The 15,037-nt window shown below is 45.8% G+C and overlaps 1 protein-coding gene across 1 annotated transcript in view; it reads right to left on the bottom strand.

Annotated features, from left to right (window-relative positions):
• Positions 1-14,807, bottom strand: part of LOC310796134 (phosphofurin acidic cluster sorting protein 1) — a gene marked incomplete at its 5' end in the record, with an annotated part of 38,462 nt that extends 23,655 nt beyond the window's left edge. The window contains 8 exons of the mRNA XM_083658281.1: positions 5-156; positions 2,043-2,102; positions 2,492-2,572; positions 3,800-3,891; positions 7,443-7,605; positions 10,081-10,206; positions 11,455-11,544; positions 14,733-14,807. Coding sequence (XP_083514407.1) covers positions 5-156; positions 2,043-2,102; positions 2,492-2,572; positions 3,800-3,891; positions 7,443-7,605; positions 10,081-10,206; positions 11,455-11,544; positions 14,733-14,807 — 839 coding nt within the window. The remainder of the gene's footprint in view (positions 1-4; positions 157-2,042; positions 2,103-2,491; positions 2,573-3,799; positions 3,892-7,442; positions 7,606-10,080; positions 10,207-11,454; positions 11,545-14,732) is intronic.
• Positions 14,808-15,037: the final 230 nt, after the last annotated feature.

Here is a 15,037-nt window from a genome sequence, read left to right on the forward strand (position 1 = left end):
ATACTTGAGTTTGGGCTTGGGCGTGCTGAGGACGCTCTCGTTGTCTTCCATCTCTGGCCCGCTGTCGCTCTGGTTGTAGACCTCCAGGCTGTCGTAGAGCAGGTCCAGATCCTCCTCCACCTCCTGGGTCTGGTCCACAGGGTCCGAGTCCAGGACCTGTCGCGCGTGCGCGCGCGCGCAAGAACGACAAACGCATCGTCAACACATCGTGTCACACTTGTAACGAGGTGTTTGTAATTGCGACAATGGATTCAATCAAGAGCGGAGAGCGGCTGCTGCTGCTGCTGTGCGTTAGCTAATCACTTACAGAGCTGTTGCTAATGGAGCTTTAAAGAATGAACGAGATGCGTTTTGACGGCTCTGAAGTGAGCGACTCTATGCTATAAATGCATCCATAGCGTGGGTCCTGACTGAGCGGGCCAATTAAAAGGTACGTGAGAGCTAGAGGAGAGCCAAGGTGCTGGGCCTCGATTGGCCCGTCTGCACCGAGCGGCTGTATATCACAGCATTGCACACAGACTAATCAGGCCATTAATGCCACTCCATAAGAGGAGGAGCTGGCAGGGAGCAGATAAAGCCAGTCTGCCCCTCCCTCCCTCCCTCCCTCCCTCTCTCCGCCTCCTGGCCCCTCCCCTCTCTCCTCCTCCGCCTGCTGGCCGTGTATTTATAGAGCTGGAGCCCTGCACACTAGCCCAGACACAAGGAAGGGATTAGAGACAGACAGGGGATGTGATGAAAGATCACCGGGGCCACCTGGAAGCTTCTACAAACATCTAGCCAAACAGCGCTCAGATGGCCTACAGGCTCTTGTAGGAAACACTGGGTTAAACCTCTCACACGGGTACATGATGGGTCCATACTGAATTAAATAGAGCTAAAGAGATGACTAAAAAAAAGGATACTGCAAATCCCAGTTCAGTCTGAAGAGCTGTATAATGATCCAAGTCCCCTCAGTGGTTCTAAAATGGGGGTACGGGGACCCCCAGGGGTCCGTGGGCACTTTGCAAGGAGGTCAGCGAAATCTTTTCAGGAAAATAAAAATAAAAACTTGTTTTTGTTTTTTGCAAAAGCTTCATAGTTCAACGAAAATATTGTATGCTTTAAATCTAAAATGGTTCATGGATTACATTCTAATCTAACACACCTATCAATTTAAAAGTCAAGCACGTTACCGTGGAAACAATTAAGCTTAGCCCAAAATCACAAATCAGAATGAGGGGGTCCCCGGTATATTTTCTATCTTGTAAGGGGTCCTTGGCTGAAAAACATTTGAGAACCTCCGTCTTATACGACCAACATATCTGTTGGAGCCACCAGTGGACTGTTTTCGTAGTCATAAACAATACCATAGACAAGTGCTCTAGACATCCCAATTAATCCCATAGATTACGCGCTCGTATGGTAATAATTACCGTCATTGCATAAGTCTAACACACATCTCATCTACTAACGGACAGACATGTAGGGTAGTTGCATACACATGGCTTATGCGTTGCCGCCGATGGCCCGATTACAAGTCATTATGTAGTCAAAACCCACAGAGATCATTTATTCGGGAAGAACTTCAGAAAGAGAAAAATAAAAACCACAACCCTGAAATAGGACAAGCGCATATCATTAGATTACGTGGTAGAGAGAAGGCGGTCGTTAATGGATTCACCATACAGATGACTGCTAATGGCAGCGTATGAATCATATATCCGTGAGCACAGAGGTAATGCAGCCTAGCGCCATAATGATGCTTGAACCCTCTATAGTGGCCACGATAATGTTTGCAGGCATTTCTCCTCCAGTCAGGAGCACATTAGCAGTGATGTGGCAATATGCCGTTTAGAGAGTCAATACCGAGGAAATCTATTCGCCTGCCCCCCGGGGGCAATTTTAACAACGGATATATTTCGCAGCTGATTTACTGAAAGCTTCGCGACGGAGTTCCGAGTGCGTTCATTGGAGGGGGGGGGGGGCGGGGGTCACGAGCAGGAGTTGACGTTTCGCTACCTCGTTCGCTTTGACAAAATGCAATTATTCTTTGCACAACTTACCTCGTCTGTTACCTTGAACCTCTTGAGCAAGGCCACAAACTTCTGCTTGAAGTTGGGTTGCTGTTCAGAAAACAAACGGGACAGAGGAGAGAGAGAGACATGCAATTTGGATGAAAGAGAACCTCCTGAGAATGGGCGAGAAGTGATCGTGATTAAACAAGCATGGCAGCTGGGGCTCGGGGCTTATCAGTTCTCCCAGTAACCGGTCCACTGGATTACTCATTCACACAGCCACTCTATGTAAAGACGGGTTAGAATGGGTCCAGTGAACACGCTACGCTACGTTCATTGACATGCTGCTCCACATCCCCTTAATGGCCTGGACAAACGGGAGCACACAGCGTCCTTCCCCCTTAAAAGCTTGTATGACGGCAAACATGGTTATTTCCACAGTCAATGATTGGCAGGTCTAAACGTCTAAACGGAGGAGGGCGAGGGGAGCAGCTCACCCTGGTCATGGAGGTGGTTCGGATCATTTTCCTCCGGGCTTTCTTCGGCTTCCTGACCTCGTCATCTTCATCGTAGAGATCCTGAAAAGCAGAGAGGTTGGCGGTCATGCATTCAAGCCTGAATATTCAGCTTATTCACCACGCCCACTTTTTCTCTCTTCCGCGTTCGACGCAACGTATTTGTTCTTTCCGGTTCAGCGCTAGTTGGCGGCCATTTTCAAAATAAAACGTCAGTATGAATTTGAAGTTTGGCAACATTCAGAACTAAGCGATACTGCGGCCAACTTCAGATACATGTTCATAACGTTACTGCTGCGAGGAGCCGATGGCTGTACCCGGTCGGCATTTAACGTTAAGTTACAAAAGCACGTCGAGAGTGTTCTCTCACTGTCAGTAGCCTAACTACAGTAGGGTTTGACAGATAGCTAGTCCGACCGGTGTCGGCACAGTCAGCGCTCCCGGTCCTCGCTGCTCGTTAAAGATTTCCAATAGGCGTTATTCTGATAAACTGGTCACATATATGTTACGTTCTCACGCGACAAATATTAAAACTTTAAAACAGTTTGGGGTTTTTTTAGCTTGAAAACAGCTTTTTGGCAAGTCTAAATGACTGCGGTAGGCGTACTCTACTTCCGTGTTTAAAACCGGAAAGACGATTACGAAATGACGTCATGCAGAAGCGTCCTTGTATGAGCAAAGAATAAGGTGAATAGAATATAGTCTTTTTTTTCTGACCCCGCCCCCCCATGATTGGCCAATTTCCCCTGCTGTCCCGGTCGTTGCTCCGCCCTCTCTGCCAATCTGGATAGAGTTGTAGACTAGCACATGCTTCCTCCGACACAGGCGCAGCAACCAGGACACATACCCATCCTTAATCCCGCTTCCCACCCGCAGACACGGCCAAATGTGCCTATATGGACGCCCGACCAAGCCGGAGGGAACAAGGGGCTCGAACCTGAGACCCTTCATGTTGGTAGGCAGGGAATCGATCGCTGCACTACGCCACGACACCCAGAATATACATTCTTATAAAAGCTGAATATAAAAATATTTGAAAAAGGATAACCATTTCTGACAAATCATGTGTGGAACCTTGCAACCAGAGCATGTGGGGACGTGGACTGTCTTGTTTATGCTTCACTGGTATGTGTGCATGTTCTGTGTGCACACACGTGTGCATGTTCTGTGTGCACACACGTGTGCATGTTCTGTGTGCACACACGTGTGCGAGCCATGTGATTTGACTTAACTGGGTTTCCCCATTGAGATGCGTGTGCTGTCGACACCTGTGCGTATGGTGGCACTGACCTGGCCGTGCACCGCGTCGTCACTCGCTTCCTGCTCGGACGAGTAGCTGTCATCGTCCTCCTCGGAATAGTTATCCATGTCTGGGGAGCGGTCTGAGGAAGGCAACACACACACGCGACACACACACACACACACACACACACACACACACACACACACGTCAAAATACGGATAAGAATATGTCCAGGATTATATTAAGCAGCACTACAATCTACAGATTCAAATTGGCCAGTTTCCCCACAGAGACGCAGAGTGGAGCAGAAAGCCACGGTCACTTGCCTTCTTAAACATCAGTGTTAAAACTCACACAAACTGAAATCTCTGCAGGAATGAAGAATGCCTACCGGAAGTGATTCGTTCCAACTCAAATCAAGCCTCCTAAACTTGATATGAAATCTAGTCTACTTCTGTAAGTGTCATACTTACACTGTGATTGGTAGGCGAAGATCATCTACAGTATATGATGAGGTTGTTTTTAATTTGTTTAATGTATATTAATGGAAATCTCGCACATTAGGCGCGCTTGCTTTCTAGGGTGGAGTCTCTGGAGAGTGCCCGTGACATCACAGTTGTGCAATTGTGCGCCAGGCCCTTCAATCACAGTTGCTCGAGTGACATCACTGATGACATCACAACTGCCCGAGTGACATCACAGTTGGGCAATTGTGCGTTGAGCAATTGTGCGCCATCTGCCCTTCAGTTGCTCGAGTGACATCACTTATGACATCACAACTGCTCGAGCGACATAACAGTTGAGCAACTGTGCACCATGAGCAACTGTGCGAGCTCTCCTATTGACATCACTGTTAAGCAACTGTGCGCCATCGTGCAACTGTGTGCCAGCGGCTTTCCAATAGTATTCAGGGTTGCTCGAGTGACATCACTCATGACATCACAACTAGCCGAGTGACATCACAGTTGAGCAATTCACAGTTGTGCAACTGTGTCCCCGTGCAACTGTGCGCCATCGTGCAACTGTGTGCCATCGGCTCACACTACATCACAGTTGCTCGAGTGACATCACTGATGACATCACAACTGCCTGAGTGACATCACAATTGGGCAATTGTGCGCTACGCAAACTTTTGCCCAGGAAGTGATGATGATAGACGCTCTCTGTGTATTATCTGATGTGCACCAGAGATGGGAAAAGTACACACATTATTTTTTTCTGATTTCCCCCCTATTTGTACCTGGCCAATTTCCCCCTGCTGCCTCGGTCGCTGCTCCACCCTCTGCTGATCTGGGGAGAGCCGTAGACTAGCACCATGCTTCCTCCGACACATGTGCAGTTGCCAGCCGCTTCTTTTCACCTGACAGCGGGGAGCTTCACCGACAGGACGTAGCACATGGGAGGATCACGCTATTCCCACCAGTTCCCTTCCGCCCCGAGCAGGCCCCCCGACCGACCAGAGGAGGCGCTAGTGCAGCGACCAGGGCACATACCCTCACATACGGCTTCCCACCCGCAGACACAGCCTATCGTGCCTGTATGGACGCCCGAACAAGCCGGAGATAACACGGGGGTGCGAACCTGCGACCCTCGTGTTGGTAGGCAGGGAATCTACCGCTACAGTACCCAGACACGGCTGTCAAGCACTTTCTGAAATGCAGGTATAATATTTTGACATTTCACAGTTGTTGGATATTTGACTGTTAACTCATTCACCGCCAGTTTAGGACTGCCAATATTTAGCACAGGCCAAAGATTTTCATAATTGTTGGTCATCTTTCAAGACCCACAGTAAATTATCTATTAGCACCAGAGTGATTTGCAATACCTCAAAATGAAGATGTACGTCTCTGGGTTCACCAGGGAAAAAAAAGTGAGCTTTTAGCATGTTCTGTACTCTACTTATAGCCATTTATATACACGCTGTTTTCCCCCAAAATGTCTCTCTGAGAAAAGAAATTGCAGAAAATGGCATTTATGTATTTATGCACACAATCTCATGCAGAACTCGCTCTCAATTCTTTTATTTTGAACTGTATTGACATCAGACATGTAAATATTATTTGTTAGGACACAAATGACAAAAAAAAAAATATATATATATATATATACACATGAAGTGCTTTTTTTTACATTCAACAATACAGTTTACTCGGTGTGAGTGAGTGTGCAGACAGACAGACAGACAGACAGACAGACAGACAGACAGACAGACACACCGACAGACAGACAGACAGACAGACAGACAGACAGACAGACAGACACACACACACACACACACACACACACACACACGATCCCCCTTTTAGATTTCTAACCCCACATATGATAAGCAATAACCACGCCCTGTGGCGCTGGGATTGGCCAGGAGCAACACTGGAGGGCACGCAGCCCAGCGATTTCATGAACCAACTGAAGAGCTCTTGAGAAGGACAGCGGGCTGCTCTGACTCCCGCTTCTGCCTTGTGCCTTGCTGTTGTGTGTTTATTTTGCACCCTTCCTCGTCCATGTCTCCCTGTCATATCCCCTGCTATCTGATCGTTCCCGTTTTCCCCTCGGCTATTCAACACGTCCTCACCGCCCTCGCAAACTGATCGATCATTTCCTCATTCCTCCGATGATCAAACACATCTCTTGATTACTTTCTCCCGGCTGGCACAGAGGAAGGCGACTCCAGCTCGTGCAGCGCGCCGAGGCGCGTTTCAATGGCGTTTCTCCTGTCTGCACAAGGAAGCGTTACCAGTTTTCTGCTTTTCCTCCTGCTCAATTTCAAAACAACAGCTGCGGTATGTGTTTGTTCACGTGTTGTCTTAGATGATAGGGACCTGATACCATGTGACAGGCTGGGGAAGTGTTTAAACTACGCCCTGCAGTAATAAAAACAAAAACACGTCAAACACGTCATTGGCGGGGAGGGCTATTTCTGATAACACGTCAAAGACGTCATTGGCGGTGAATGAGTTAATCAGATTCCACTGGTTTGAACGATTATTCCTAAACAGTTTGGATTTAAGCACATTTTGACCGCACGATGACAGATCAGGTGATAAAAGAGCTTTGTTCTGGACAGCTAATTCAGACTTCCTTTTCCCCGCGAAAGAAACATCCTGTTCTCTGGTCCTGGACAGGATGGATGTTATCAAGGGTCGCTGCAAAGAGGAGAAAGATAAACATCTTCCTCTTCCCCTCTGAGTGACACTGGTTTTAATACTTGCTGCATGAGCTCATGTGTTATGTTTGAGCAGCCTCCTTAATAACAACCAGAACCGGGGGAGGGATCCACTTTAGAGGGATGGAGGCGTGGAGTCCGGTCCGATCAAGGCCCAACATCCCCCCCCCCCTCCCCTCCCCTCCGCCATCCAGAATTAGATGGTGTAAGGCAATAGCCCCTACATCTGTTCAACTCTCAAATCAACATTACAGCCATAGCTGAAGAGAATAACATACCCGTGGCCATAGGGGCTGGCCTGGGATTAATAGAGTAGATTCTGTCCTGGGTTGGGAAATAGGAGCCATGCGAAAAAAGGAGGGAGGAGAGAGGCCCGGGGCAGGGAGTGCTAGCCCCAGGACGGAGGCTGAAATTACAGACGGGATTTGGCCGGGGCAATCGTTGATACAAGCCTGTCGTCTAACAGACCCGAGTAGGAGGGAGGGGGGGGGGGGGGGGAGGAGCTGGCCGGCTGTGCCCACCTGAGGTTTTGACCTTGCGTCCGGCCTGGCCGCTACCGTCCTCGTGGTCGATGGGCTGGCTGGACAGAGAGTACACGCTGATCTCCGCCACACGCACTGGCGCCTCCTTCACGTTGCTATGGAGACCCAGGATCTGTCCTCCGTCTGTCGGGTGTTGCATCACCTGGACACAGGAAGCGACGGCGTTAAGGCTGATTCAAGGGGGATATATTCCCACAAAAATCAAGACTAAAATGATCATACAATTGTATAAGAAACTGCGCTTTTACACGCTATCCTTCCGTTAGCTTTTCTACAACAAATCGTCGTGACTTCTGATATATGGATCGCATCGGCTTCGATATCAAATCAATTTCTGCCGAGATGTCTACATGTCCCTTACAATTCCTGTCTGTATCAGTCACTCAGGAGAGTCACGCCGAAGCCGAACGGAACAAACGGAACTTCTACAAACCGACCGGCACGACGAGACGACTGCATCTCTCTTCACAGATGTGGATCCAACAGAGATTGAGGTGGCTTTTATGATGACACCGTTTTATGCTTCCAGAGATTTGCAAACTTGATTACAAGTTGACAGTTATGCTTTATACCGCTTTTCCATTCTGAATGTCTTCATCACGATCCAAGCCAATTTGCCCACATCATCAAGTCGAACAACATAACATAATTTGCATGAATTATGTGAATCAGTTGAGAAGGGATGATGAGCCCTAATTTTTAGCACTAGTATCCAGGGGGTCGTTTCAATACGTTGCTTGATGAAATGATGTTGAGGGAGTACGGCTCATTTTGTTTTAACACCGGCAGTGGCAGGAGGGGGCAACTTGAGAACTCCATCCAAAGCCCCAGTCACTGACTTCCTCCTACATACTGTAATGCCCTGACACATTCTATATGAGGGCACATGAGTTTACTCCACAGCTGATGACAACATCATTACCAAATGGGATGCAAATTTGGCCAATCCGGCTTTATCCATGGCAGCCTGCGCGTTGTTCGCTGCAGCAAGCACCATCACACCACAGCGGATGAGTCAGTGTTTCCCATACATAAAGGAATTTGTGGCGGGCCGCCACAAAAGGATTTTGACAAAAAAAAAAAAAAAAAAAAAAAATTACAGTGCACCTGAACGCAACATGCAAGATACCCGCTGAATAACTGTCCAATCACATGTTGGACATGTTGTTCATGTCATTCTGGCCAATACTTCTGTTATAGCATTTCAGTCTGGAATATGGAATATCTTTCAATAATCTATGATTTAGCTGCTAAATTGTCAAATTCCGCCATCTGCTTGCTACCCAGGCACTTACGTATGTACTTAACCCAACTAACTTAACCTAACTAACTATCCGGTGTGCACAACAGTGTCAGCCTAAACTCCGGCTGACACCCCAAAAACCTACAATCCGCTACAGAAAAATATATATTGTTTGTTTATTAACTGGTCCCTCGCCTTCTATCATTTCACGAAAGTGGCAAAGCAAGTTGAGTATCCCTGACCTATAGGGAGAAATTTAGTTTGTCATTGTAAACCCACAGCACAGTAATGATGACATGTTCTTCATAGATCTAGCCTTTTAATTTTGCTCTTAAGCTTTCTCAAAGTACACCAAATTCATGCATTTTACTTTAAAATGTTTAAAAAAAAAATCTTGCGGGGGGGCATGCCTCCGCACCCCCCTAGGGGGTCTGCGGTCCCCCACCACAAATACTCCAAATCCTGTGGGAAACACTGTGAGTGGTATTTAAAAATACAATACTGCATTACACACCCATGTACTGTACAATGCATCATCTGATTAAGTGACTTTATTGCCCCCTTGGGGGAAATTCCTGCTCTGCATTTGACCCATCCTCTACTAGGAACCTTCCTAGAACTAGGAGCAGCCGGAGTGCAGCGCCCAGGGACCAACTCCGGTTCTTTTTGCCATTGCCTTGGTCAGGGGCACTGACAGGAGTCTTAACCCTAACATACATGTCTTTGATGGTGGGAGGAAACCGGAGCACCTGGAGAGAAAACCCACACGAACACGGGGAGAACATGCAAACTCCACACAGACAGGACCTGGGGACAGACCAGGGTTTGAACCCCGGGCCCTTCTTGCTGTGAGGCAACAGTGCTAACCCACTGATCCACCCGTGGCGATGCTGGTTATCCGTGTTATTTGCACTTGTCCCCTTTTCAAATAAACCAGGCAAGAACATTGAGTTAGGCTCAGTAATGAATACTAATTATCCACGTATAGACATTCACACTGGGTAATATAGCAGCATTACTTCTGCCCACGTTGTGAACACACTGTTTCAGCACAGTGCTGATGAAAGCATCTCCAGATGGCCCAGCATCTCCTCACACGGCAGTAAGTGTGAGGAGCATGAATCATCTCAAACGACGTGTGGCGCAGGAGGCCCTTCTCTCTGGCAAGACATGGCACATAGACACTAATAACCACGTCAATCACTGTCAACAACACAGAATGCAATCACATGCTGCTCGGAGCAAAACGATCGGTTTCTCAACGACGAGATAAAATGGCAGACGAGGCGTCGGCGAATGAAATGATAAAAGGAGGCACACGGTCATTTGAAATAATGTCCCCCCCCCCATACAAAAGGGCTATGCAGTACCTACCTCGGCCATGTTGATTACGCCCACAGCCAAAGTCTTGTAGCCCAGGATGGTGCGGTTCTTGTAGCGTTTCCTCCTCTGCAACATAATCTGGAGTCTGTTGGCATCCCTCTTCAGAAAATGGGGGTACTAACAATAAAACAAAAAACTCAGATCAACAAAGCCGGACGCAAACCACATGACATCGGCCTTTAGATTAGAACTGACAGGAGGGCTGTATTTTTCCAAAGCTATCAGAGGGTCAATTGAGGGTGGCTTGAATTAAACATATTGCAAAAACATATATATATTTTTTTTGATTAGTTACAATTATTTGATTCTTGAAGAATTAGCTTTGTACACGTGAGATGAGCTTTTGGCAACCTCCATAAGCCATCGCTTTTGAAAATGATAGGGTTCATTTTGTCCTGTTTACAAATGTTTCATACAAAACGATGACAGCCTCACATGTAAACTAGTGTCCTCTAGTGAGAGAGTGGCGTCAGCGGAGGACCAAAATGCGAGACTCATTAGCCAATGAACAGCCAGGAATGGGTCTCGCGCTACTTTTGCATGCTACTGTAAAATAAAGCTGATAATGTACAATTTGATTCAAGGGATGAAAAACCCTTTCAAAGTACAACACAAACTGTCTATTTTGCTGCAACTCGACAGTGCTGCTTTTTTTTACTCAAGAGTTCCACTTTCTACTTCCTGGAAAAAAACTGGTCCATTGGAGTGAATGGAGATGTCGGAACTCTTCTATTATACGGCTCTGATGTAAACCTGCTGTCACATACTACGAGTCATTGCTTGTAGAAGCAAAAGAGCAAACAATTTGAGGAAGAGAAATTGTCTTGAATCCAGTAAGTCACAGAAAAAATGTGACAATAGCATTTGAGGAAGTGAAAGCCCGTCAATACCTATGCAAGATTTCCCTCTCCACCCTCTTTCCAATTGTGGTTGACGGACATGACCTCTGTTATACGCATGGAGAGACTTGGTTCCTGAGAACCAATGCACTTCAAAAATGTATAACTATCTGGACCCGTTTTTAGTCTACCTCAACGAGGCTAGGGGTGACGGGTGACTCGCCCGGCTGGCTTCCCATAGACCCCTTGAGTGAGATCCCAAGCATATCGTTTACAAGAACATAAGCACCTTAGGTGGCTGGCGGCACCACTTTGTAATGTTGATTATATTTTTTGTTTTGTTTTTCTTTTCTTTCCCCTGTGTCTGGGCCTGTTTGTCTGTTTTGTGTTGTTTGTGTTCTATAAAAATTTAAAATATGAAAATAGAATTAAAAAAAAAAAAAAAAAAAAAAACCTAGGTATGCAAGATTTCACAATATTTACAATAAGTTATTAGAATAAGATTGTAATAACTGATTGCATTTACCTGTAGTGAGAACGTGAGCTCCAGATCTGTCTCCATCAGGCCACTGGGTGGGAGGACGTACTCGTTTGATCTCAGAAGACGCTTGGATCCCTGGAAGGCAAAGGTTAATCCTACATGTAAGTATGAATTTTTTTTATGATTTATTTTTTATTTTTATATTTGTAATTTTGGACATATATTTACATATAGCATTTATAAACACTATGTGTAAATAACTATGCCTCAGGCACTTTCAGGTTCTCTTTCCAGGTGAATTTCACATAGGAGGCATTTGTGGAAAAGCTATTCAGGCAGCACCTAAAAAAGAAGCAATAAGCAGGATCTTTTTTTCCTGCCCCATAGCACAAAAAAACATAATCATATATCTGCGGGAGCTCGGATTGTCGATCAATAATAACGAGCGATGACTTAATTATTTTCCAGGCGGTGAGATTTCTGGCTTTTAAAACTCACTTACGTTCCACTCATCTTGCTTCTCATTGTTGCTTCATTTTTATTAAGCCAACCAGTCTTCCAGAGAATCGTGACTGACCATAAAACATTTCGCCTTCAGCAAAAACAAAAATAAAAGCGAAAAAAATATTTTTTTTTTTCTTCCATTGATTTTTTTTATAGTAGTCTTATTAAATGGTAGACATGCAATGATAAAATAAATTACAGTTCCCACCGGCCCGTAGCGTAACTCCCGTCCCCCGCAGCGCAAGCCAGGGTGGTTGCCTCCCAGCTGGCCATAGCTAGGTTTCGACCTAGCCTTGTTATTTAGGTTTCATCTACCCAGGGAACGGTGACCTAACCTGACTCTGCCAGACGGGGCGTGTCTTGTGAACACAATACCGCCCCCGTCTGGCAGAGTCAGGTTAACGGCGACCGAGCATGTGTGCTCATTTTCACACACATTCACACCTTGGAGCAGCCCAGTAACAAACAGTCAACTGAACAATGTCTACTGAGATGTGGGATGTGCCTTGCTCAAGGGATCATCAATGGTAGGTGTTAAGGGTGTTGTTTCTTCTTCTCCACCCAGATTTTCCTAACCTTGCTTGCAAGATGGATAACCTCGTGAGATCAAAAGAGATTCTCTCGACGTAATCCTGGTAATCGACTGGTTTAGTGAAACGTAATGTGAAGCTGAACCGTCCATCTGGCGGCGTCAGGTTAAGATTTTCCCAGCCGATGTGAGGATTCAAACCAACGACCTCCTGGTCACAAGCCTGCTTCTCTAACCTTCAGGCTACTGCTGTACTAAGCATTTTAAAAAGGGTTCTTGATCATAGGACAACGATTTGAATGTGATCGTTACATAACTGTCTAGGTTTTGGCCTCAGAGTGGTGTACGGCCCAGTTGAAAGTATGGCTGTAACGTGGAGTCAAAATGTTTGGCCCTTGGGGAAAAGCACTACCGGTATATACACTGAGGCTGGCTTCAACAACGTCCAATAAGAAAAACCGACGGGTCAACTTTTTTCAAAACACACAAAGGTCATTGAGTTTGACCGTTAGCTTGCTACAATGTCACATGTTGTTGCGAAAGATCTCTGGTAGAAAGTAACGGCCAAGTGTCTTAGGTCGAGTGTCTCTTAAGCTGTTGCATCGGATCAAATTTAGCTTCATTATCTAAATGCTTTGTGTTCGGGCCACAAGTGAGAAATACTCCTCGCTGAAGCACCTGCTGGTGCTGGCATGAAGCAGCTGTGGACAAAATAGCACGGGATTTAAATCCATTCATGTCCGTTAACTCGTTAACTCGTTACTTATTACACTACTTTTGCATGACTTTTCGCCAAAACAACAGCAGCAGCAGAAGAATGACATGGCCACACCGGAACCATCCCGAAAAATAATGTCAACCGCCTTGAAGTCGATCCAAAATTCTAAATGTTATCCTTCTCCTTTGTTATTGTCATCTATAGTGGTTATTTGCATAAAAACACACAGTTTGATTAGGAAAGGATTGTATCTTTGTTTAAATATGTGCTTTAATAAAAAAATAAAAAAAAGGAACTCAATTTGTAACTTGACAAAGTAACTGGTATAATATTACTGAAATCCTATAAGTAATAATAAGTTATATTACAGAATATATTACTGCTAAAAGTAATATATTACATGTAATATGTTACTTTTGTAATGAGTTACCCCCAACACTGCTCATAGATTGCCATACAAATTTGGAGAGCTCAAAAGTTCAGGTGTCTACTCTACTACCAATTACATAATCTAAGATTTGGTGAGAGAGCGCCGTAGGGCACGTAGGAGATCCTGTAACCAACTTAATACCCTGGGGAGAAAGCCCATAGTCTGATCCAGTGGGTACGACATTAGATCCTAACGCCATCAGCTTGACTGGCAGCGCAGAGAGCTTGCTGAATCATGTAACCGATACCGAACCGAAACGCTCGGGCGGTCTTTCTTAATCAGACATGGTCGGTGTTTTTCACGTCTATTCACACACCTACCGAGGCAACATGGACAGAACAGGGCGAGGAGAAGCCACACAGTCACACAGTGTGGAAGACCATGCAGAACATCCAGGACAATATGGAAGCTGTCACCACACTGGCTCTCTGCTAACGAGCCGCAGAGAGGGGGAAGAGAGCTGGCATGCGTAGCCAGCCACACACTTCAACTAACCAACTCCCTCTGATCAATGGAGCAAACAAAGAACAAGCATGCATGTAGCTGGAGGTGGCAGGATAAACAGAAGAGACATCCCAGTCACAAACGCATTTTCCTCTCCAGCTGAAAGTGGATGGCTCTTTGCTTGAAAAACTGTACAAAAATGAGAGGCCTTTATTGAAAAGAATAACTTGCTGAGTGAGAGAGTCAGTATGATTTGAGCACTTCAGTAGGGGTGCACCGATCGATCGGCAAGCAATCTGTATCGGCCGATTTTGACCTCAAATATGCGATCGGCTGAGTGCCGATATTTTTTTATATTCATTTTTTTTTTAAATAAAAAAAAAGCCCTATCACTAATCAGGCTTTCCAACGATACAAAATACAATGCCAATTGGTATTATTAAAGGGGAGAAATAATCGTCCGAAATAACGTTTCCAAACTTTTTTTGAGGAGTTTATACATCGGTGATCGGTGATCGGTCGATGATCGGTTGGGCAGATATTTCCCATAGGCGATCGGCAATCGGTGGCAAAAAATGTGATCGGTGCACCCCTACACTTCAGCATTCATGAATATAATGATCATGATCACAGATGGCGTCTATAAGGTCACAGAATTCACACGTGACCCACCACACGTGTGTTCACACGTGACCCACCACACGTGTGTGTCGCGTCCCCGAGGTTGGGAACCACTTGGTGTCTTGCGTCGTTTCATCGTTGTCGTTTCTCATGCTACTGAAAAAGCACGGTTATGTAACTGAAATCGGCACACCGGCATCTATAGCAATCATTTATTTATGTTTCGAGTGGTGGGCCAGGTGAAATTCTTCTTCTCCCTGCTCCTTTCCAGTCATGGAATATGTCAAGTGTAAATTGCAATGTTTACTTCTCTGTAATTATCATCAGCAGAACAAATAAATCAATGAAAATCAACGAGTAAGCTTACTTGAAAATATCCTCC

This window comes from Poromitra crassiceps (genome assembly GCF_964638095.1).
Source record: "Poromitra crassiceps genome assembly, chromosome: 22".
Lineage (NCBI taxonomy): Eukaryota > Metazoa > Chordata > Actinopteri > Beryciformes > Melamphaidae > Poromitra > Poromitra crassiceps.